At 37.5% G+C, this 26,476-nt stretch overlaps 1 protein-coding gene across 3 annotated transcripts in view; it reads right to left on the reverse strand.

The window, feature by feature from the left end:
• Positions 1–5,675: 5,675 nt before the first annotated feature.
• The window catches only part of PDE4D (phosphodiesterase 4D), a 318,702-nt gene continuing 297,901 nt past the window's right edge, over positions 5,676–26,476 (reverse strand). For all 3 annotated transcript variants that reach the window (XM_090276285.1, XM_090276286.1, XM_090276287.1), the window contains 9 exons: positions 23,363–23,456; positions 21,804–21,976; positions 21,116–21,214; positions 18,644–18,808; positions 17,511–17,610; positions 12,891–13,045; positions 11,851–11,973; positions 11,207–11,389; positions 5,676–10,559 (listed from right to left, as the gene is read on the reverse strand). In XM_090276285.1, coding sequence (XP_090132411.1) covers positions 10,143–10,559; positions 11,207–11,389; positions 11,851–11,973; positions 12,891–13,045; positions 17,511–17,610; positions 18,644–18,808; positions 21,116–21,214; positions 21,804–21,976; positions 23,363–23,456 — 1,509 coding nt within the window. In that variant the 3' untranslated portion in view covers positions 5,676–10,142. The remainder of the gene's footprint in view (positions 10,560–11,206; positions 11,390–11,850; positions 11,974–12,890; positions 13,046–17,510; positions 17,611–18,643; positions 18,809–21,115; positions 21,215–21,803; positions 21,977–23,362; positions 23,457–26,476) is intronic.

A 26,476-nucleotide genomic window follows, 5' to 3' on the forward strand; every position in this document is an offset into this window, starting at 1 on the left:
ACTCTGTGCTCAGGGATGTCCCAATTTCTCCAGAAGTCCAAGGGGCATCACCAAGGCCAAGTGTTGGCATTGTCTTTGTCCTCTTGCATAGATGAACTGGCATGCTATGTCTTCAACCTACTTTTAGAAACAGCTCTGGACACCACAGACTCAAAAGCCAAATGTGATGGTTAATTGCTAAAACGCATCTGGGTGTGTTTGTATTTCTGAAAGAGACTGGAATTGGTAGACCAAAGAAAAAGATCACCCTAACCAATGTGGTTGGGCATCATCCAAAAGTTAGAGAAGGGGCAAATTTGCTCTCTTTGCTTGAGCTGTGACAACCACCTTCAGCTGCCCTGAGATATCAATCAGGTCTTCCTGGTTCCGGGGTCTTCAAACTCAGATTGGGAATTATATATACCATTAGCTTCTCTGGCTCTCAAGCCCTCAGACTTGGGCTAAATTTACACCAGCTTTACTGGTTTGCCAGCTTGCAGATAGTCATCATAGGATTTCATGGTTTCTATAATTGCCTGAGCCAATTTCTGTAATAAATCTCTCCATGCATTCTTCCATCCTTTCATCCTTCCATCCACCTATCCAATTAACTGTTTTTCTGGAGAGCCCTAATATACATAGAAATCACCTTTGCTTCTGTATTTTCTTCTCCAGGCGATCTGAAACATCACTGCTGGGCTCTTTTCTTAAGCAATGCTCCATCATATCACTCTAAAACCATCAATGGCTCACTATTATGTTTCTCATTAGGCCTCTCTTTGAATCAATCTTTATTTTCTTTAGAAACCATTTTGGAGTTATGAAAGGAACATATATTGGCAGGGTGGGGATTGGTTAGAGATCTAGGTTCCTCTAGCCATGTCAGATGTTGAGTTGGCTCTAAATCCACACTTCATAAACTTTTGTGCATGACCTAAAGCATAAAATATATTTTTACCTGGCAGCTATGCACATATACACATTCATGTACAAATGCACACACATATATGAAATAATTTCAGAAAACTAAACTTACTCTTATGTATGGTACACAGCAAAAATTTTTTATTCTACTTTAGTTACTTTCATTTTTAGTGCTCACTGAAACCATCTTTTAACTTTACAATCCATTAATGGATCACAGGCTGCAGCTTGAAAAATATTGTCTGAAGTTTGCAGTGAGATTAACATTTATTGATTTGCTCTTGTAACACTGTGAAGAATGTAGAGCAGATTCTAATATCCTAATTCCCATATTTAAAATATTTTTAAAAGCAGGAATCAGAGATTAATTAACATGCCTAAGGCCACTCAGCTAATGTGGGGCCAAAGCCCCAGCCTTTCTACTGTGCCAGGCACTTCCACCCCCCACGTCCAGCCCAGATTCACAGGCAAGTTGTTAGAAAAGATAGTGGGTGTGTTAGAATTCTTTCAGGGGTAAGTAATAGGAGGTGCAATCATTAATGGCTTAAATTATAAGAAGTAGTCATTATCTCACATAATTAGTTTAGAAGTAGGGTTGATTATTTAACGGCTCATAAACTCCTTCAAGGTTCTACCATCTGCTCTGCCACCCTCCGTATTTGTGTCTTAGATGGTTTCTTTCATGTTCTCAAGAATGTAGTCCACCTATGACAGTCTCAGGGACAATTTCCAAAGTCCAGAAGAGACAACATCCCTTTCTTTTCTCCCTTAGTAAGACAGAGGGATAGTTTCCCAGAAGTCTCCTGTGCCTCCTGGTGCAGAACTGCAACTTTGCAAGCCTGTGCTAACCCGATCATCTGCAAGGGAGAGGAATTGTCATAAGGCTCAGGATCAGTCTGTGGGACTGAGGCCAAATTTCCCTGGAAATCCCTAATTTCACAAAACCTAAACAAATTGCAACTTCCATTTATCCAGGAAGCAAGTGGGGGGTGGGGTGGGCAATACTTGAGTAGGCAGCCAAGACTGTCTTTTACAGTGGGAATGGATAAAACTTCCCAGAAGGTGAGAGTACCACAGCATCTCTCTTATTCTCCTCCTAGCCTTTGTTTCTAGTTAGAATGCCTGATTCCTTCAATTCCACTTCAGTTCCATACTCTCCTCCATCTGCCTTTCGCCCCCACTGTCTCAATTCCTGAATAGCCACTCTCTGATCCATTTTATGCCAATTCATACCCTCCCCACTCAGTCTTTGTCATCAACCTCATTCATTCATTCAGGCAATTACCCAGTTGTCATTCTTTTCCTGTTTAAGAACATCGGCTATATGGCAGACACTGAACTAAGCCACGGGAAAACAAAGATAAATAAGAAACAGTCTCTCCCTAAAAAGGCCCTATTTTATAACACAATGCACATGTACATATATACTCAAATTTGACACCTGCTATTCTGAATGTAAAGGACGGAATGTAGCTCAGGGTCTCTAGGACACAAGAGCCAGAGGTAGGGATCAAAGTGATAGTAGTTTATTTGGGAGGTGCAAACCTTTGGGGAGTAGGATGAGGAAAAAAAAAGGATTAAGGCAAAATGTAGCAAGTGAAGTAGAAAAAGAAAGGGAAGGGAAGTAGGAACGAGCAGAAGCAGTGTGTTGTGATTTGCCAGCCTGGTTACTGCCTCAGATGGAGCAGTCAAGGGACAGTGCAGGTGGCTTGCTAGGGGCTTTCACTGTGTAGGGCTCAGGGATTGTCCCGATGGGCTTCAAAGAGCAGTTCAGAGAGAGAGAAGTTAATCAGCCTGGCTTCCTCCTACCTCTGGATACTCAAAGGTTAAAGTTAATCCCATGGGTCAAAATTAATCTCCTGAACTTCTGAATTATGTCATTTGACCCCACTGGTGGCCCCCTGTAAGTCCAGATTCCAAGTCCTGTGTGTTGTGTGGTTTCTCCCCGTTACCAAAGTGGAGGGGCACCTGCCTATGTGACTGAAGGGGGCCACAACGGGGAGCTGAAGACTGTTAAGGTGCTCAGCCCCTGCCAATACAGTAATGGTCTCTTAGGGAAAAGATAGATGTGATGTTCTCTCAGTCTCTTCTCTCCTTTGAATGACATTTTAATCTTTACACCCTTAAACCTGTGCCAACTTGTAATGTGTGATATTGTGACTTACAACAAGAAATATATATTTGGTCTTTCTCTCAGATACAGAGCTCCTAAAACCTGATATGTCCCAAGCGACAACAGCCAAGAAAGTGTCTTGTTTTGGTAATAGGTGACTGGAAAACACCAAAGGATGGGGCTATTTGCCAGGGGAAACAGCCATGTGATTAGAGGGCTGGAACTTTTGTCCCTGGCCCCTTGGCCTTCGCTAAGACAACATACATTTAACAATGACCATTATGGAAGATGTTCCAATTAGATGTGTACTTGAAAGCAAAAGTTTCTCAAACAACAAAAAATGGGGTACCTATTTTAACTGGAACACAGAAGCCTCCAAAAGGCTTCAAAATTCCAAAATAGCTTTGTTGCAAAAAGGCTAACGAGAAATTAATGACACAAGAGATGCCTAAAACAAAAGAATGTAAGACTGATGACCCCTACTCCTCTCTGTCTTCCTCGACCTGAGTACTCGCTAATCCTCTATCTGAATTGCCTTTTCACTTTGAAGAGACCACAAGACAGTCAGTAAACGCCACTGAATTATCTGGCAGCTCCAACAGCTTCAAAGTCAGAAACCGAGAACACCTGGGCCTCTTTTGCACCCTCCTATGTGTCCATATCAAAACACTGGCCCAGAAATCTGTGTCAATTGCACCCAGCCAGGGCACTGGAAAAAAACTGTGCTCAAAAGTTTTGTTAAATCCTTTCACACCAGCTCAAAGGCCCCCACATCTACCCTTGAAGAGTATTGATGGGACTCCCAGGGATTCTCCAGTAAACTGCTATCAGTTATGCCCTTAAACAGCCAAGGGGAAATTAAAATTAAAGTTCCTGGAAAACTTGGCCACATCCTGGTAGATACCGGGGCTGCACTCTCTGCTATAAACCCCACGCATTTTGGACCTTGCACATGGGACCCCAGGGAACCGGCCAGAAGCTGAGAAAGGGTGAGAATTCTTACCGGTCAGCTCTCCTGGATCTCTGTAGTGTCCGGGCGAGAGAGGAAGGGAAAATTTCAAGCGGTCCCTTTCTTTCAGATCCTGACCCACTGGTTGTCCATTTTTTCTCTCCCAGGAGCAGCAATTGCTTTTTGGCACAACATGTTGCCATCAACAGAAACACGTTTTCCATGTTTTGTCTTCCACTCACAAATGTAGCGCCTCTTCCATCTTAACTAAGCACCTATCATGCACTGCGGTCATAACTTTTGCAGTTTGAGGTATGACAGCGAAACTAGCACAAATTTCTTTTTCCTTTATCACAATTTCAGACAGATTCATTCTTACCGCAGATCTTAGCAAACTCAGCATACTTTTTTTTCCTTTCCTTATTAAGGTAGGAACTTTCACCTTTTCATTTTAGGGAAGCACTTTATGGCTCCTCTTTGGCATATCTGAATTCGTGTGCTTTGGGGCTATTATTAAGTCAAATAAGGGTTCCTTGAACACAAGCACTGCAAATACCTCAACAGTCAACCTGGCCACCTAGATGGCTAGTAAATGCTTAACAGGTGGGGCGGGTATATAGCGCGAAGACGTGATTCATGTCCCAGGGGTGGATGGAGCAGGACTCGCGAGATTTCATCATGCTACTCCGAATGGCACACAATTTAAAACTCATGAATTGTTTATTTCTGGAATTTTCCATTTAATATTTTCAGACTGCAATTGACCACAGATAACTGAAACTGCAGAAAGCAAAATCGTGAATAAGGGGAGAATACTGTATCCTTATTCTCGTAGTTAAGATTTGGTGGCTTTACTTAACAAATAATAATAATGTGTTATCAGGCAGTTTTAGGTGTGAGGGATACACCAGTGAGCAGACTTTGCTCTCATGGAGCCCTGCTCTGGTGGGAGACAGACAGTAAGTAAATAAATAGATGTAGATGTTAGTTTGTGATACGCATTATAAAGAAAATAAAGCAGGGGAAGGAATAAAGAATGATGGAGCAGGGGTGCTTTTCTTTCCTTTCTCCAGGGGTCTCAATTCCTTTGTACCTCAGGACTTGAGCTCAAGTGATGTCCTGTCTGGATCCCCTTCCTCTTCCGTTTAACGCTCCCTTTGGCTTGGCTTCCTCTCACTATTTTTCACAGCTCAGACTGGAATCACTTCCTTAAGGAAGCCTTCTCTGGCCCTCCAGAAGACAGTAGGTTCAGTTTCTCGCTGAGTTATAGCACCAGACGTTCTGGGCACACGTATTTTGTGGCATATGGATGAAATTGTTCAATGCCTTTGTCCCCTCCAGACTAAGCTCAGTAAAGCAGAAGCTGTGGATCTTCTTCACTGTTGAGTCTCAGAGCCTTGCAGTTTGCAGAGTAGCCACCCAACAAATGTTGATGTCTAACTTTCAGTGTACCAGAATATTCAACGAAACAGACAAGTGCTCTCCCCAAGCCTCTTTCCAAAACACTGTGCCATTTAAATAACTCAGGCAATTTTTTTCTATAAAGACTGATCTACACAATTTTATCATTTGATTATGAATAGTAATATCAGCGTATATCACTATCTTTTCATTTCACTTTAACAGTCTTTATTACTCTTGGAAGCCTGCGCTGACTAAATTACAGTTTTAAATATAGAATCTTTCATTTGTAAAAGACTGAGTCATAAATAGGCAGAATCAACCCATGCTTTTATTTTCATTGCATATAAAAATTTCATATGAAGGTATTGATGTACAGTACTATCCCCATGGGCTGTAAGAGGCTAAGAAACCACTAAAAGAATTGTCATTTGTAATGCTCACACACGTTACCACTCTGAGAACATTATCTAAGGAAATAAAATTAAAAACAACTAAAATCAGTAAGGAAGGATGTGTTTTTGTAATTATAGTGTCCCCTTTGTACTGTGTAAAACAAAAGTAATCAAAGTCCTTTGGGCCAGGGCTGCTAAAATCTACAGTTTGTGTCAAAAAATAAAACAAAATAATAGAAGGCTCATTTTTCCTAAAAAAATCTCTCCTTTCACTAAGTCATGTTTTCTGAAGGCTGGGCAGCAGTGGAAGAAAGTTTCCACATCATCCGCTGTGAATTTTTCATAGCTTTTTGGAGCTGGCCATTGTGAAAGGTTACATTTTAAAATTCTAGCAATATAAGTTTTGCTGAGACAAATTCTAGAGAATGGTAAGTCCTTTATGCTATGACAATTGGTATCATATAAAACGTATATTGTACAGACTTACATATAAAAAAATTTGGTTGATCTTAGTTGAAGAAAAATACCAGGGTTAAAAAAATGACCTTTTTCATATGATATGTTCTCTTAATATGACAGGAAACTGATAAATAAATGATTAATCAGCATTGAGAACTTTGGCTCTCGTTTCAAATCAAATTCATTTCCCTATATGTTCTAGGTGCCAAAAATACTTTTTTATAATCATTAGATAAGACTCTATTTTCCCAGTAGTGTTTGAAAGTAGAAAACAAATGTAACCAACTCAAGATCAACAGATGGGGAAAACAACCATCCTATATGCAATGCTGCTTCATGGCAAGGAGTCTTTAAGCTTGTATATCAAGGTCTCAGAATCTTCCAGAGGTTGTCTGTGGTTTTGTAACATCCAGCTATTGCCAGAAAACCAACTGATTCAAAGCCTGGATGTAAAATGCCCAGCCCTACCCCCACCATAACCTTACTTTCAAATGCAGCGAAACAGAAGAAAATATTGGTTAAAGTTAAGGCACAGCCCTGGGACCAAAGACCTGCAGCTATGTTTTTTATATTTATATATTTTTTATGTATTTTATAGTTTTTCTTGAATTTTCCATAAACAAGCTCTAAGGTGACAAGACTATATTACAGGAGAAAAGAAAATGTACAAGGAGTATGTATACACACCATTCATTCTCTCACCAAGAGTTTCCAAATATATCAACACCATCCCATCATGGGATGATGTTTAAATAAGAACTGATAATTTACAATTAACATTACAGTATGTACATTACAATAAATACATGGTTGTAAACAGACAAACAAGACTGTATACAGGTAAGGTCATTTGGTGAGAAAAAAAAATGCATGGCACAAAAAATAAATAATGCATCCAAAAATTATCATAAAGCTTTCTGTGAAATCCATTTCATTCAAGTTTTTTCCTTATCTGCAATTTGTTCTATCTACATTATTTTGTTGTGAATTTTAAGTGATGTAAAATAAAATAAAATTAAAACAGCATTATTATGTTTAGTAACTTGCAAGCTGAAATGTTCTGGTTTTATGCAAACTCGACATTTTTTCCCCATACAGTACCCAGGTATTGCATTTTCTTATGGCATTTTAGGAAATGTAAAGCCACTTGTGAAAGGATGTTACTTTTAAAGCGGTGTGTAATTCTAAAGCACACTTGGGCGATACAGAAAAGGAGAAAGAAGGGAGAGGGTAAGCAGATCGTACAGTGCATTAGTCCCTGTCTCTTGGATATGACGCATTTTCTACAATTTGATTGTCAATCAAGTGGGTACCTTCACCACATGTGACCATTAAAAACCAACAAATTAAAAAAAGAAAGCCTCTCTTTTTTAGTGCAGTTATAAACCCTGTCAGGTCTGGATTTGTTTGTGACATATTGCTGTTTAAAATTTTATTTTCATTATTAAGATTCTAGGCACTCTGTGGGGGAAATAACAAGTATTAGGGAGAGGAGGGAATGAGAATATTTTGGACAAAGGAATAAACCCTAGATTCTTTGACTTTTCTTCTAGACCTCCATCAGGGATAAATAAAATTAAAACAGAAACAAGTTTCCAAGTGTTGTTATGAAACCACCTGGACAAACATAGGACATTATTTGAAATATTACTGTCTGATCTTTACAGGGGAAGGGGGGTGGAAATATGATCTTTAATTAGTTGATTCCTATTCTGCTGTGTGTAAAAGATCAGAGCTATGTAAGTTTTCCATCAGTGGGTCTTCAGGGGATTAAAATGGGAGCTATCTTCAGCTTGGGTCACTTCTCTGGCTGATGACTCAGTTACTAGTCTCTGGAAGGCTCCCTGCAACATCCTAAATATAAATGTTTTTTTGGGTTATACTTTTTCTTAACTGTTTTATTTTCCATTTAGTCAAATACCCCCTGTAATTCTATGTCATTTCTTGGATATCAATGTGAAAAATGATTATTTGGGTTCCAAACTCTTCACAGAGAAGGCTAACCACTTTATTAAAAGCTGAAATGGGAAGAAAGTCCACACTAAATAAATGTCCCAAGGTGCCAACTGAAGGTAAATACCAGGAATTAATCTCCAAGACTGTAATAGAGTTCATGGTGTTAAATTCAGTCAAGAGTGATCTGTAATTTTTTATTCTGCAGAATCTTTTTACCCAACCCAGTATTTTAGGATGGCGCTATATCACCAAACTTCTGGTGCCAGTGGCATCATCGACTTCTTTCCCTCAGTGTGATTAAAGAAGTTCCCCGCCCGCTACAAGACATACTGAGGGACCAATGATAACTGAAAGAGCAATTTCCACATGTTACATGTTTGTCTATTAAGGAAGGGTAGTTGCTACATGTAAAATCACTTTTCAAGAATATTCCTCATATAGTTCTTAATCCCATGGTAATATCAGAAACAAATGAGCATCAGTCATACTGGTGTTTGTGAACATATTCTAATAATTGTTCAAACTGCCTAATTAGCTATTACTTTTTCTCTGTAAATCAGGAGTAAAAGCTAGTCATTACATGTGACCTCACAGTAGAAATGAATGCTAACTCTAATCTGACTGCCTGTTTTTTCATCAATCAAAATGGTAACGATAAAGTCAATAAAACCCTATCTACTGAAGGTGGACAGAGGTTCAAACACACACTACATAATGAAACAGCACAAGGAGCAAAAGGGTTTCTTACTATAACTGGCTGTGGAAATGATAAAAATGAGCAGGACACATGTGGGTTATTACAAAGACATGCACTTGTGAAATGAGGACCTACTGACATAGCAAAAAGTTATCAGGAGACACTAAGTAGGAAAATACCTAAAAAAGACTGATCATTTTAGCTACTGGGTATTTACATATCTCTCATTTGCTTCAGACAACACCAACTGATGATTGAGTATCCATGAGGCTTAAGACACATTAGAAAGAACACACATCAAAGTATTACTGAACAAACATTCACTTTGCACACCGTGGAGGGAAATGTCAGTGAAGAGCAACTCTGCCTATCTGGAAAGAGTGAAACAAAAGGCAAAGGAGACAAAGACCTACAAAAAGAGTCTCTTGCAACATAAAATTAGTTTTTGTTTTAAAATATGGAAGTCATTGGTATATAAAACAATGAATCACTACAAATCAGTTAATTGCTATGAACTATAAGGTGCAAGTAAAATTTGTAAATTAGATTTATCCAGTGTAGCACAGATTTGTACTGAAAACTTGCAAGTTACTCCTTAGAAAAAAATAACCAGTGGCAAATGAAGTTCTGAACATAGTTTTTTTAAATATAATACCTCAATACATTTAATAATAAAAGTAAGCTCTACAAAAAATCTGTTTTACATATCATACAAAATGTAGAGGTCAGTGCAGCTCACTGAACCACACTATTCAGTCATATATCAGGAAGACTTGAAATTAGAAAATTATGTAATTTCTGTGGCCCATCTTCCTCCTGGTAACAGATTCACGCTGTGTCTTGTTCATGACCCATTTGTTGCTTCATTCATTACTTCACTCTCATCTGTGTAATGCCTTCTTGCTGCCGAAAATATTGCAAACAAATAAAAAAAGAAATCCCAAGTCCTATTGATTTCTGGGCTGTCTGATGAGCCACACTGTCTTGGAAACATTTTGGAGTTGATTTTCTCTGCTTTGTCAGCATTACCAAGCTGAAGTCTTGTTAAAATGCTGTTTGTGAAGATGTCCCCCTTGCTCTGATGACATGGAGGTGAAAAAACTGGTTACAATATTCCTGAGCGCCAGACTGAGTAGTCAAGGTCAGTTTTGTTCAACAAACGTCCTGGCAGATGACAGTGAGGTGTGACCATGGTTGTGGCATGTGACATGCACTTTGGAAACAATTTTTCTACTTAAAAAAGAAAAGGCGTGAAAGTCTTTTGCACTGTTACGTGTCAGGAGAATGATCATCGATCACACAGGCTTGGGGCTGGCTTTCCTCCTCGTCCCCTACTGCTTCTTCTTCAACCTGCTCATCCAGGGGAATTTCGGTAGACTCCGAGTCTTGAGTACAGAGAGTCTTGGAGTCACTGCAGCTAGTGTCTTCTTCCACTTGACTTCCACTGTCCTTTTCAGTGTCTGACTCACCATCCTCCTCCAAAGTGAGTTCAAACTGGAACTTCTCGGTCTGACCCTGCCGGCCCTCCTCCTGGTCATCAGGTGCTGGGGAGGGGCTCTGAGGAATTGTGCTCTGGTACCATTCACGATTGTCCTCCAAAGTGTCCAAAATATCCTGGGCATCAGGATGTACAAGGTCTGCCCATGTCTCCCAGAGAGGATGAACAATATAGTCTATGAAGCCCACCTAGTTAAAAAGAAATTCAATTTGAGTACAGGATTTGGGACTAAGAAATAACGGAATAGCCAATTTATAGGTGAATCAAGATAATAGAAATAATGCCATGTGCTCCATGGATAAATTCATATAACTGAATTTACTTATAAAGTCAGATAACAAATTGTTTCTACACCTATGAACATACTATGTGAATATAGTCATTAATTAATATAATGCCATGAAAACATATAAATGACTATATGAATATAAATCAGAACAATGAAAGAGCTTTCTGGCTTATAAACACTAATGTAAAACTGAGCTTGCAAAAATCAAGTACTACATTGGTACCTCGGTATTCGTTAATTCATTCAGAACTTTGTGACAAGTGCCAAAACCTACAAGTACCAAATGATGAAGCATTTTCTCTTTGAGGACGGCATCATGACTGAAACAAGTTCTAGCAAGTGCGATGAGTCCCGAGCAGGGCCAAGTGCTTTTTTTCTCGTCAAAATGCGACGAGTATAGGGTTTGATGAGTTCTGAAGCTGACAAGTATCGAGATATGACTATAATTTAAAAATCAGTAAAATACCGTGTGATGTGGAAACAATGGAATCAAATGTTAAAGGTGCAGCTTTGTTCTCTCTGAAAGCTTTATGCTTCATGCCTCACCTGTGATTTTTCCACAGATGCATTGTGCTTGTCACACATGGGACTGATCTCCATGCCCCGCTCCCTTTCTCGGTCTCCCTGGCGGAAGAACTCCTCCATTATGCGGTCAGTCCACTGGCGGTACAGCTGGAGAGGCTTTGTGGGGTTGCTTAGGTCTGCACAATGCACCATGTTCTGAAGGACCTAAAATAGACAAACACTTTCTCTATTCAGCACCTGCTCCTTTTTCTTTTTTACTAGAAATTCATATTAAATGACTGTGACAACTAAAAATACATGTAGTGTAAGATTCACTCCAAACAGTTCAACCATGATGTGTCTGTGTATGGTTCACACTTATATTAATAGCCCCAAGTTAGGCCACCTTTACTGCATCTAAATATCAAGAGGAACTATTTATGCACATGGTTGATTAGATTCAGAGCTGCTTAAGTGGCTGGTTTTGTGGGATGCTAGGTTTTTATTTTTAAATGCATATGTAAATGAAAAGACCAATAGTATTTTATCTTGTCAATTCTAAAGATAAAGATTTTGGATAAAATTCCTGCTTATAATTACTAAAATCATAAGTTGGGAGGAAGGAGATATAAATCTTATCAAAGTGAGACACACAGACACATGTGAAAATTCAAGTAATGCTTTACCTGAATCCTATCGGAATAATTATCAAGAAGAAGTACTCCAGAACTTGTTACTTTCTTAGTTTCAACCATAGTTTTCAAATCAGCCAGTAGATTCATGTGTTTTGACATGTCTGTCGCAAGTACCTTAAAGACAAAGAGTATTTCATTAAGTAAAAAAGTCCGAGGCAAAAAGAATTTGCAAATAAAAGTATTATGCAGAATGTGAGAAGAAATGAAAAACCACTATGTTATCTAATAGCAGTGTATGGAAATTCTTTACTATATTCTAGGACAGGCTTTTTCTCTTTGTTGTCAAGTTTTCTGGAAGCTCAGATATGCATGTGTAAAATATAGAGACATTAGGCACTGACAACCACTTTTGTGACGAAAAAACAAAAGAAGAAATAGTATATCCATGATTAAGACATCATCACATATTTTCTCCATTCCCTGGACTAGAAAGTGGCTGCTGGATGATGATGATGAACTGATTCAAGATTGCTTGCGGAGTACTTCAGAAACCAAATATTCTGGGTGATTTTCTGCTTACCCAAGACAGATAATTTTTTTCTTTGTAATATACAAAGCTTAACAGAATAGAATACACTTTTTGATAACCAAAGATGTTGCTGTGTCTTGTAATCACTGTGAATAATAAGCTCAGAGAAAATATTAAAATCATGGATGTTTTCTAAATGGCACTGTCTCTGATGGAGAACCCCACCCCGCTTTTTGAATTAAAGAAATTCAAGCTATGGCTAGCTTCCTCTGCTCTTGTTAGTAATCTACTCTGCCCGTCACCAGACCAGAGGAGTTCAGAAAATAAAACTAGAATAATGAGGGTAAGCTGTCATTATTCTTAACCTCAAACTGCTAGAAATAAAAAAAAACAAACAAAACCCATTACAGAACATCCTTGCCAGCAACAGAGGCAGCTTCTCCCACATAAAGGGAAACAACAGGCTTTAAGATACACAGTTCCTTTCATCTAATACTCATTCTCACTTATTTTAAAGCAATTGGCCTTGCAGTTTTCTTTTTTGCTTTTATTGGCTACTTACAATGTCAATGACCATTTTCCTTAATGATTGTCTTTGCTTTTTGGTCAAATTCTGGAAAATGTCACAGTTTTCTTCTTGAAGCAGTTTAAAGCCCACGGCCAAATGATGGTTCTCCAAGACAGACGAATCATTGTACATCAAGGCAAGTTCAGAATCTTACAAGAAAGACAAGAGATAAGATTAGCAAAGCCATTTATCTTCTGAGATGCTTTGGGTTTAGGATGCAATCTCCTCTAAACGTCCCTGTGGGCCTTGCCATTGTGTGACAACACCAAGGAGAGAACGTACTGGTTACTGTAACAGTGGAAGGAGCACTGGAACCTTGAGAGTGAATTCTACAGTGACTGACATGTGGCAGGTCATTTCACCCTGTGGGCCTCTGCTTTCTCCTTTCTAAAGTGAAAGAAGAATGAGAACAGATGAATTTTAACCTCTCTTCCAGATCTGCCACAGGTTGCTCTATAAGATCAGCAGAATTATAACATTATTCTTCACGTTTGCAACATGTTCAAAGCATGAGGTGTTGTAGTCCTGATAAGTGTGTATCACCTACCCAAGATTTTATATAATATAAGGATCATGTGACTTAGGATTGTCTGTACTCACGGTACAAGAACAGTTTGGAACACACATACACAAAATATTAATTTGTTTATGTTGCTCTTACTTTTTCTACAGTATAGCTTTGAAAGAGAAGCTTTATTTTTTTTTCCATTTCCTTTTCCAAGTACTGCGGCAGTCACTCTACACACGCACAGTGTGCTTTCTACCTGCACACTCAGGGCTTCACACGGAGACGGGCATCAGGCTGCCTGCATAACTGCATAGTGAGGACTTTGCTGCTCTCTCACACCTGCCCCGGACCTGTGTATTTTAGGCAGTGAGAGATCCTGCCTCCTCTACTAGTTCCTGTAAACAGCAGACCCAGATCTATAAGAGAGTCATTAAAAAAACTGACTGGGACTTTAATGTGACTCTACTTAAGTCCTTGTAAAGACTAAAAGTGCATGTGTTGGATCTTTTTACTGACTAATGTACAGAAAATATATTAGGGAATATATATTCTTTTCTAAGAAAAAGAAATCCAGTACTACCCAATGACTATTTTAAAGGAGCTAGGGAGAAGAAGAGGTTCAAGACATATTTCTACTGTGAAACCTATGATTTCATCAGTACTACAGAAACAGGAATTCATTCCCCGTGTCCTTAACCTGCATTACTTTTCTCTGCCCTCGTTAGTACCATCTGATGTCACATATTCACGTGTTACGGTCTCTCTTTTCTAGCAGAAGACAAGCTCTTCAGAACCAGGGCTTTGTCTTGTTCACCCATGTATTCCTAGTACGTGGGACAATGTTTGGCACAGAGTACACCTTCAATAGTGTTTTTGTTGCATAAAAGCATGATCTATGCAATTATTCTATATAATCACATTTGACAAAAATGAATTTATCCTTAGTTTGAAAGGATTAGACTTACACAGAAAAATAACATTCTACATATAATATACAAATATAGCTATGGAAAGCTTGTTTTAAAATGAGACTAGAGAAATAAAAAAGTGTGTGTACTGACAGCTAGGTCTGGCTCCACCTTAACGCAACGAAATGCCTCTGCTTTTGCAATCAAAAGCCATATGCTTTCAACACAGGAGTCATGTGAGTAAATCTTTCTCTACAAAACTTAGGAATCTTTGCTACAAACAAAAATTACTTGTTTTCCAAGTAAAATTTAATGCTGCAAAGATTCGGTACGTTTGAAACTGCTTTGTTTCAGAAAATAATGCTCTGAAGTTAAATGCTTTTTAAAATGATAAATAGCCTTCAGCATGTTATATTCAAAACTTTATGAAGTTATTTACATTTTATGAATTAATTTACATGTATTATCCTTGCAAAGACTTCTACAGCTTCCCACCTGGAATTTCAACTTTAAATCTTATTCACATTCTCATATATCCCTAAATCCTTTATAAAAGCTTAACCAACTCTGCCAGGCAGAAATGATCTGTTGTTAAAACTCCCAGCATGTTTACAATGTGTGTACATGTCATTAGTATCAAATAATTTGGTGTCTAAAATGAACACAGGTGGAACAATTAATGGAAACTATCATCACAACTAAGAAGCAGAGGTGTGTACCTAGACTCAGCATCAGACAGGTGAGCTCCAGTACCTCTACCAAAGCAAACCATGCAACCTCACAGAGCCTTTGTAGCCTCCTTAAAATAGGACAGGTGACCTCCAAGCTTGGGTTTATAAATTTGATGATAAGAAGTCTTTAGGATTCTTTATTCAAGGAAACGTGGATTAAACCTTTGGCACTGGACAAATAGCCCCAGCTCTAAGGTGCTAACAGTGAGCTAGTTTGAGCTGCTGATATTCAATTAATCCATGAAATAGACTTAATGTCTATTTAAAAAAAAAGTTTACTGCAAGCTAACAGCCCTGGCTGGTTTGGCTCAGTGGATTGAGCGTCGGCCTGCGAGCTAAGTGTCGCTGGTTCGATCTTCCAGTCAGGGCACATCAGAGAAGGAAAACTCTGACTCCAAAAAACCTCCGCTGCCTTGCGGCATACCTCTTCAGGGGAAAGGCTAAGGGAGTAAACCCCGACAGAAAATCCGGAGCCGGAGTCCCTAAGGCGGTTTGACGTTGTAGTCAACACCGGCAACTCCTGCGGCGCACCTGAAGCCAAGCTGTATTGACTCCGTCTTTCCCTTGGATCCTTCAGCTGCGAAGAGAGGGGGGGTCTGCTGCATGGGCAATAGCAGACCCTCCATATCACCCTGCCCAGGCTCTGTAGCTTCAGCTTCACTGGAGAGGACACTCCAGCGTCATCGCAAGATGTCGATTTAACACGGGAGGAGACAGATACCGTGTCACTCCCGAGTCGGACTGCACAGCCATTCTCGGCGGTGCAGATAGACTCTTAAGAAGCTACACCATCGTCTCTCGAGACGGACGGCTGCCGACGACTGCAAGCTAAAGATAGTCATGTGATTTTGATAGTGCATCTCACAAAGCTATTTATTATAAGTTTATAAGTTATTAGAAGGACTCCTTTGAAGCATGCTGTGAAGTTAAAACTTATTTGTGCTACTGGCTATTCAGCCTCCACTGTGCCCTGAAATAAATGCTTACTGGCGTGATCCTGAGTCAAAAGCTAACTGAGGCAGTAATTCTCTCAATGCCCTGGGGCTCTGACCAACCCTGCAATTCTTTCATGGACCAGATGCTGCTGCTGATTCATTCTCTCAGGGATAACACAGCCTCCGCACCCTGCCCTGAAGGAAACAGCAATCCACAGCTGCTCTGGGAACTGCTCACCTCCCAGGGTTACTGAGGTCCCACAGAAAGGAGATTACAGCAACATCCCTGAATAACAAAATACTTATGAAAACAGGATTAGTTATACTTTCGCCTCAGGCAAGTCATCAGCAAAATGATCTTAAATAGACACCCCTGGCCAATGTCATTGCATCTGTAATTCTCCCCTAAATTTTTGTATTATCTATCTCTGGGTATCAAACTTTGAAGACCATCAGATTCATGTGTGAACTGAGGACCTGCTACCTTCAGTTTCAGACTCCACGCACCCTGAAGCTCACCAGTGTCCCCCGGTGCTAGCTGAAGCCTATTTGCCCTTAGAGAGTCCACAATAAAAAGTACAGCTGGTCTTCATTTAAAAAAAAAGGAAAAAAAAAAAAGAATATCAGAGTACTTCGAGACAGTGACCTTAGTATCAGTTGTTCTAATTTTTTTCTGTAATCTATTCTTAATTCTAATGTTATAATAAGGGAACACACAAAATTGTATATAATAGGATGCAAGAAGCAACGCACACCAGTCTGAATTTGCGGTGTTATTAATTTAAATAAAAAAAGTATACCTTTTTAAAAGGCAAAAATTAAATTAAAACAAAGTTTTTATGAATTTGTTAAAAATCTGTAAAATGAGAAACATATCAAGACATGCATAACTATCAAAATAATAAATCAGGCCAGGCTAAGGAAAAGTACCAGTGTACGCTGTGCTATATAACCTCATGCTCTTCTCAGAAAGGAAACAGTCAGTCCTAATTCCTGATACAACGGAAACTCATGCAGCTGCACCTAATATGTATTACCATTTATGTGTTTTTATCTATTTAACACTTAGATAGTTCCTGAAGGCACTCTGTTATAGGTTCTTATAAGGTAGCTGGAATACAAAATGTTATCCTGTCTAATCTTGGGTAAGTTCGTAAACCAAACTTCTAAAATGTCCTTGGCTAGCCACAAATTTTAGGAAATCCACGACTTTCTAATCTTCCTATATGTGAGTGAGTCACTGGAGTGCACTTTGTTCTGCGGTAGTCCAAAGGCTATTAAAAGATACAAAAATAGATCAAAATATTCTAAATATTCAAACAGTATATGCCTCATAGGATATAATAATTTCAGAACCAAATTACATTAATACACACTCTCATTAAAAAGCATATTTACACATCTCAAAACAACTTTATGGCTTTGGAAATACCCCTAAGTATATAAAGACCCTTATTCTAAGTAAACGAAGAAAAAATATCTTTTGCAAAAAGAAGAATAAATAAATAAATAAATGAATAAACTCCACTTACTTGTATTGATCAGAAACTGATTTGACACACCAGGATGATCTACATCATGTATTGCACTGGCAAAAATTGCTGCAAGAATCTCCAAATCTGTAAACACAGCCTGGAAAATCAGACAATAAACATAACATCACTATTCTATAGTAACACAGATTAAGCTTTAAACAAACGGGGAATTACTCCCTTGAAGTTGATGAAAAACAAAATGAAGTTTCAAAATATATTATTATAATGTATTGGGAACAGTCCTTTAGAGCTCATGAACTTTTTAAGTGTAATGTTGGAAGAAAATATTTTACCTAACATTATTATAACTTATGATCAAAACTTTTCAACTGGTTATATATTTTTAAATATTGCAAAAGGAGTATCTACTAAAATTATTTTTCAAAGAAAATAATGAACAATTGTTCCTTGAATTATTCCTTCATTCAAACCAGGGTTTCTCAACTTGAGCAGAATTCACATTTTTGGCCAGATAATCTTTGTTATGTAAGGCAGTCTTGTGTATTGAAGGAATTTTAGCAGAATCCCTGGCCTTTAACCATGAGATGTCAGTAGCATATACTCCCCGAGCTGTGACAGTCAAAAATGTTGCCACATATTGCCAAGTACCCCTGGGGGGATGGAGAGAGAAGGAGAAAAAAGGAATCATTCCTAGTTGAGAACCACTCACTCAAATGATGAGGTATTAACGTAGTTTTATAATGAAAACAATCTGAACTATAAAATATACTAGCAAAAAAGAATCTTTCCTCAAACAATTAAGGAAGTCAAATTGCTTAAACAAACATTTAATGAAACAACTTCTTAGGATTTGGTAAATTAAAGAAGTGTTTCCTTCTAATAAGTTCTATGAAAAAAGTCAATGCATCGCTTATATTTTAAAATAATCATCCTTTGAACTATAAATGCAAAAGCCATTAGACTAAATTCTAGAAAGACAAACAAAAATTGAATAAGCCAGTCAGATGTGCTTTAAGGAATGTCCACGAGATCATTGCAAGGAAGCAGTGTCATAAACAGACGAACCCCTGAATGCTATTTTCTATACTGCCTACCCTTTACTATAAAGATGTAAGAAGACCCTATGAGTGGCAAGTTAGTACTCTCAAAGTTTCAGAAACTGGACTTACTTCCAAAGCAGGAGTAGACAACAGCACATGTGTTGACTGGACAACGTCTGCAGCATGAATATTGTTGTGGTAGGCCACGTCAGCGTGGTAATGGTCTTCCAGGGTCATAAGGTATGTAATTAAAGTGTCCACTGGAATTTTAAATGTTTTTAATAAATCCCGTTCCTGTAGGAAAAGAAATTTTCTTAACATTTTGTCCTTACATAAAAAGATTTTCACTGAGTGTGTTAAAAAAAAAAAAAAATTCACACCCAGAAATGAAAATAGCACTCTCACAATGTCTAGTGAGGAAAATGGAAATCTTTGGGAAGATCCAGGGACTTTATATATTTATTTTTTAGTGCCAAGGTCAGGAACTCTGGTCTAGGCAAAAAGTTCTTAAACAAAAATTGGTTGTGCTATTACAGCTGTCCCAACTTTTCCCCCTTTGCCCTCCTCCGCCCAGTATGCCCCACTCTCTCCGGTGATACCCCTTCCTCTGTTCATGTCCATGGGTTATGCATATTAAGTTCTTTGGCAATTCTATTCCCTACAGTTGCTCTTAACATCTCCCTGCCTATTCTGTAACTACCAATTTGTACTTCTTAATCCCTTCACCTTTCCCCCATTCCCCCTGTCCCACTGCCCCACTGGCCACCATTCCAATGTTCTCTACATCTATGATTCTGTTTCTGTTCTGCTTGTTTGCATAGTTTGTTTTTTAGATTCAACTGTTGATAATTACCGTATGTATTTATTGTCATTTTAAATGTTCATGGTTTTGATCTTCTTTTTCTTAAGTAAGTCCCTTTGACATTTTATATAGCAATGGTTTGCTGATGATGAACTCCTTTAGCTTTACCTTGTCTGGGAAGCACTTTATCTGCCCTTCCATTCTAAATGATAGCTTTGCTAGATAGAGTAATCTTGGTTGTAGGTCCTTGCTTTTCATCACTTTGAATACTTCTTGCCAGTCCCTTCTAGCCTGCAAAGTTTCTTTTGAGAAATCAGCTGACAGTCTTATGGGAACTCCTTTGTAGGTAACGCTCTGCTTTTCTCTTGCTGCTTTCAAGACTCTCTCTTTAACCTATGGCATTTTAATTATAATATCCATCTTGTTTGGGACTCTCTGTGTTTTCTGGACTTGTATGTCTATTTTCTTCACCAAATTAGGGAAGTGTTTTTTTATTACTTTTTCAAATAGGTTTCCAATTTCTTGCTCTTTCTCTTCTCCTTCTGGCACCCCTATAATATGAATGTTGGAATGTCTGAAGTTATCCCAGAGGCTCCTTACACTATTCTTGATTTTAGGGGGTTCTTTTTCCTTCTTGCTGTACTGATTGGATATTTTTTTCTTCCTTATGTTCCAAATCATTGATTTGATTATTGGCTTATTCCACTCTGCCATTGATTCCCTGTAAATTATTCTTTATTTCAATTATATTATTCATTTCTGCTTGGGTCTTTTTTATGCTCTGTTGAAATTCACTGACCATCCTTATAACCGGTGTTTTGAACTTTGCATCTGATAAATTGCTTATCTTTATTTTGTTTAGTTCTTTTTCTGGAGTTTTGATCTGTTCTTTCATTTGTGCTATGATTCTTTGTCTCCTCTTTTGGCAGCCTCCCTGTGTTTGTTTCTATGTGTTAGGTAGAGCTGCTATGACTCCCTGTCTTGGTAGCATGGCCTAATGTAGTAGGTGTCCTGTAGAGTTCAGTGGCACAGCCTCCCTTACCACCCAAGCTGTGTACTCGAGGTGCGCCCTCCATGTGGGCTGAGTATTCCCACCTCCTGTAGATGAGTCTTGATTGCTGTCAGCAGGCCAATGGGAGGGACTTATATGGGACTTTTGGAATAAAACCAGAGTTGAATTGTTCATCAGAAGCCCAACAGAGCTTGAAGACCCAAGATGTATGGTATGAGCTGCCAGTTATAAAAGTGTCTGTGTCCCATGATCATGATGTTAGCCTCCATCTAGGCCACTGACTCAGCCACTAACTAGAATACACCAATTGAAATGCAACATCCTTTCTAGGGCTGGAATCTGCCATTCCAGTCCTGGGGTACCTATAGCCTCAACTACTCACTTAAATCTTAACCCTGCACTGGGACAAAAGGAGCTCAACAAGAATGAGAAATCAATACGAAGAAGAAAGCAGTTCACAAAACTGTGAAAAAATTATTTCCTAAGTCTAGTCAGCAGGGGGTGATTTGCTTTTTATAGTTAGTACTCCATTTCCTAGGTGAGTCAGGGTCATGTGGATGATTTTTAAACTATGATTTTAACGAATCACTTCCATTTTCCCACATCATATCTTTTTCTTAAATGGAAAAAAATTAACAACATTGGTTTATTTGTATTTTCCCAGGTAAAGGGGCAAATAAGAAAAAGGTAAAAGGTGACTAGTAAAGAAGATAAAATGTATGCACAATTCATAAGACTGGACATTAAGTTGCAGAATAAAAAGAAAGGTGATCAAAAACCATATTACCTGAAAGATGGTGTGCATGATAACAGTCAGAGGCCGGTTACCAGACAACTCTGCTATTCTAAAAACATGAAGTCCCCATTTATTCACGTCTTCTAGTTCCTGGGATAAAAGAAGAGACAGAAAAACTTAGAAAGCAGAGGCAGAATATGAAACAATGAACATATTCACTTAAAAATTACTGACTTTAATGAAAAGATTGTTAGATTATAAAGAAAATGATTCATTTTAAGTGTAATGGATGCAGCATGTAAATACAGGCATGCGTTAGACAAATTCTCTTAAATATACTAAAAACTAAACAGTATTGCTTAACCTCATGACTTTGACAACACAACATATTTATATACTTTCAATATAAATTTCAGATAATTTCTTCAATAGGTAAAATCAACTCACAAAAATGTTATCTATTCTCTTAAAAACAAGATAACAGATTTCTAACTATTTAAGGTTAAACAATAAAATGTTGAATGAAGCAAGTAAGCGAAAGAACACACATCTGAAACTACCTGTGTAAATCCACTTATTAGTAAAACCCAAATTATTTAGAAAGAGTTTTATAAAGTGCATTCCCATCTTTAAAAAAACCCCATTAATTAATAAACTTGTTCATCTACTAAAAGGAATAAAAAATTCATTAAAAGGCATTGTTGCATATTTATGACCACAATCCTTGAATTTTTCTTACCTTGGCAAGGACGTCTTCTTGTTCAGTTTTAACCCCAAACCTCGGGATGCTTGAATTAGTCAAACTGGAGCTGTGCATCAACTTTTTGACCCCACTGATCTGAGACATTGGCCTTTTCTTTTTCTCCTTTTCCTTCTGAGTTGGAGAAGGAATTTCCACTTCATGTTGCTTATCTTAAAAATAGAGAAAATATTCTACATTTACTATGAATTCCACCCAGACTTTTTTAAAAAGCATAACATATACAAAACCTGGACAGGTTTTACATTATCATTATATGTTCCAGGAACTATTTCCAGGTAAAGCTCCTTTTAGAGAAGTTGAATATTTATAACTTGATGTGGACTTAATTTGATACCCTAAATTAAGCAAATAAATCTTGCTGCAAAATAATTAACATCAAGTGTATTCAGTGGATACGTCTCTGAGAGGATGCCCTAATTAAGTTTTTGAAACACTAATCATGATAGCAGACTTGGAAAAAGCAAAACACATTGGTAATTTCCACTGTTAATCAACTCCATTCCTATCTGAAATTCACTTAGTAGCTTCAAAACTGCTCTTGTGAAGTTAAGGACTTGTTTCAATACTACTTGGAAATGGGAGACACTTACTGTGAAAATATAAAAACAGCGTGTAAACCCAACAACTTATTGAAATGAGTCACATGGTAGGAGTCTAAATAGCTTATCTGAATGACTTAAGATTGCTTTCGATTTTACATTTTCTGTCTATAGGGAGATAGGAGTTATAATGTAACATGGTTTTATGGAATCTCCAAGGTTATCTGATCAGTGAATATCAGATTCACGAAGGCTGTTATTTTCAAACAAAAGACACCAGATATATCAGTATATTCATCCCCTATTTCAAGGGAGGGAGCTCCTCTAACTCATTCTTACACATAGTGTGTGTTCAGTAAATGTCTGTTTAGTGAATATACTAGTAAGACATTCCACAATTTGGTTTTGAACGTAAAGTCAAATCAAAGATATGTTCAAGTTATTGACATTCACTGACCGCATTTTTTTTCCCATGAGTGGGTGCTCGGAGCAGTATTGTCCCACTACCCAAACTTGCAGCTGCTATGATCAGCAAGCTCTTCTTTAGCACCTGTATTCTATCTGTCTGCCTCACCAGTTTATCAGGCATAGTATCCATTAGACTATGACCTGATTGAGGGCAGGGACTATTTCTAATTTATCATTAAATATCTAGTGCCCAACAAATGGCTGGCACTGAACAAGAATTTATTGAATGCATGTATAGATTCCTCTAAAAAAAATACATTTCTCAGTTTAGTGCACTTTGGAAAAACTGACAATATATAATTTTAATTCAGAAAATCCCTAAAGTCCTGAATAAAACTAAAAGATAAACATGTACTTTGTCACTTGAGGTTCTAAAGCTTAGAGGCTCAAATTATTAATATAATGAATAAAAATACATGAAATTCATAATGCTTGATTTCCAAAATCAGTTGATGCCCTAATTCACCTCCCGTAAGAAACAAATCAAAAGAAAACTTAAAAACTGCACTTATAAATTGTTATTCTCACCTAAGAATGTGTTTGATATATACTCTGACACTTGATTTCCAGACCGACTCATTTCAGAGAGATGGGTGAGCTCCCGATTAAGCATCCTTTTAAACTGAAAAACATAAAATAATAGAAGATGAAAATTTAAGTGAAAGAACATAAGCATACACTAAGATATGGAAAATATGCCCAAAGAATTTTTAAATTGTCCCAACACCTTAAATAGGTGCCATCCGATAGAACTTTCTGCAATGATAGAAAAATTCTGTAATGAGTGCATTAGTGACTACTGGCCACATGTGGCTGGCTCTTAAGCACTTATGTAGCTAGATCAAAAGAAAAGCTGAGTTTTGGATTTTATTTAATTTTAATTTAAAGGGCACTAATAAATAAGGTGTTATTAGAATTTAGAGAAGAAAAAAACCTCCAAATTTATAGGCACACAAAAGACTGTCACACAATAAAACATGGTATATATATATTTTAATCAATTTGTCATTAGAAGAAATGAATATGGGTACAGGTCAGAGGTTAAAATGTAGTCTTTTACCCCAAAGCAAAACAAAACTTGAGTACTCTTCCAGAATTACAGTGACATAAAATATTTGAATGAATACTATATAATGTTTCCTTTCTTAAGGTTTTTTTTTTTCTCCTAAGTAGGGAGTATAAGACTTACTGGTTCTCAGCATCCACACAATTTATCAGTCCATTTCCTTAAGTCACATTTACACAAAACAGGTTAATTTTCAGTACTCTACTTCATTACTTTATGGTTTTCTTTTTTTGTTTGTTTGTTTTTTAAATGATGCCATGGTGCCTATTTTATCCAAAGAAGACCTGGGATTTACCTGCCACCACCACCACATAGCATTCAAAAGCGGAAGTCTCAGAGACATTATGCTTTCCCACCATCAACTGCTTCTTAATGTCTTTCTTGAACTCCTCAAACTGCCTAATTAAGCCTTTTAATATACCTTAATATTTCTCTTAACATATAGAAAAATACGTATTTTTCTATATACAGAGTAACTATCCTATTAGATACTTGATCCAAAAAGTCATATTTTATTCTAATATTTAGTTGCCTTTAAAATTTTGAATTTCATCATAAAGTATCATTTAAGTCTGGAGGAAAGACAGTAGTGAGCTTATCATTTAGTAATGTTTTATATGTATTGCTAACTCAGTATTTAATCAGTTCATTAGAATTAAAAAAAAAATAGAACACCCTTCTTCTCTGCATAATTCATACCAAGGTGTTCTAACTCAAGATAATTTGGCAGGCCCTGGCTGCTGTGGCTCAGTGGATTGAGCGTCGGCCTGTGAGCCATGTGTCGCTGGTTCGATTCCCAGTCAGGGCACATTACTAGGTTGCACATCAGGTCCCCAGTTGGGGGCGTGAGTGAGAGGCAACTACACAGTGATGTTTCTCTCTTTCTCCTTTCCCCTCTCTCTAAAAATAAAATAAATAAACAAACAAATAAATAAATTACTTAAAAAAAAAGATAATTTGGCAAATTACTTCCAAAGTCAATCTTATTGATCATGGAGATTAGATGTCAGAATTTATCACCACAAAGCACTGAGGAAAATCAATAAAAACATTTCAATAGACTATTGGATACAAGAAATGCTTATTAGCATTATCCTACAGCCAAAACTGAAGAATTGGCCATATACCAATACAAATTCTTCTGGTTAATTTACAGGTAAAGGAAACTTATTCTCAAACTCAGAAATATAAAGTTCACTTTCTTTGTTCATGCATTTTTAATAACTTGTCTCTGATCATAAATTGCACATGTGATATAGAAATCTAGAAAGCTATATAGAAAAAATAAATTAGAAATCATATATATCCCCACTGTTCAGATAACCATACATTATTATCTATATTTCCTTCTATGCATTTTTTCACTTGTATGGATGTATATTTTTTAAATTAGCATGATGTAGTGTATAAAAAATGGGTTGTTAATTTTCACTTAGAATTATATACTATGGTTCATTGGGGAAAAAGTAAAATTTGGGGCCTTCTAAGAATACACATGAAGACATTTACAACAGTGTTCAAAACATTTTCTGTCAATCTTTTATAAAGTTATATTTCCTTGAGTAAGTTATAGGTTATAAACTAATTAAACGAGCTAGTAGAAAGTGTCTTGTATTTGGCCTGGCACATCATAAGTGCTCAACATTATTTGAGCTCTTTCTATTTCTCTGGGCCTTTTATAGTGAAGGCTGATTTTTACCATTGCAGGACAAAAAGATGTAAGATCTGGATATAGTTATGCCCGTAAAAGTACATATCTAAATATCTAGCTCCCCTACTCATTCCGATAAATAATTTAGGATATTATTCATATAGGAAATGATCACCATGCTTCAAAAATATAATGATAATATGATGTACAAGACTCAAAGGTAAGTAAATCCTTGCTTAACAAATAAAACCTACTTTCTGGAAAAAAATCTTTAGGCTAACATGTTCAAAAGAGTCTGCTAAACATTTCAAACATACATTTAATGAAATATCTCTTTGATCTGAAATTGGCCGTTATATGAGCTATGAAGAACCACCTGGTCATGACAAAGTCTTTTATAGGACGGGGAACAGGCAAAGCTTTCAGCCACTCCTGGCCTCTCCACAGTCTATACAGGATCCGCACTGACCACCTGCTCTCCACGCATTTCTCTCAATGTAACTCAATGCAAGCTTTAGGGATGGGGGCTGGGAAATTTAGGTGGGCACCCAGTTTTCTACAGAACTACCTTCTAACTTGTAAGCAACATGGTATGAGGAACATGTTGCCATATGCTAAAGCTGAAAAACTGCATGGTACCTGCAGATTCCCTACACAAATGCTTGAATTTATCTGGAAGAATATAAAGAATGAAGTGTAATTTTCCTGGCGTTTTGCTTATATAAGTCATCAAAATAGCCAGTCAGTACACATAACCAAGGCAACAAATGCCAGTGAAAGGAACCCATTGTACAGACTAATAAATTACAGATTGTGCATTCCACAGATTATTTTTGCATCTCTATATTCCCAGACTACTCTTCTGCTTTTGTTCAAACCCAAAAGGATGGTGTGGAGAAATACTTCAGTGCACAACTCTCTCTCC

Source organism: Furipterus horrens, unplaced genomic scaffold (genome assembly GCF_987537825.1).
Source record: "Furipterus horrens unplaced genomic scaffold, mFurHor1.1.pri manual_scaffold_5, whole genome shotgun sequence".
Taxonomy (NCBI): domain Eukaryota; kingdom Metazoa; phylum Chordata; class Mammalia; order Chiroptera; family Furipteridae; genus Furipterus; species Furipterus horrens.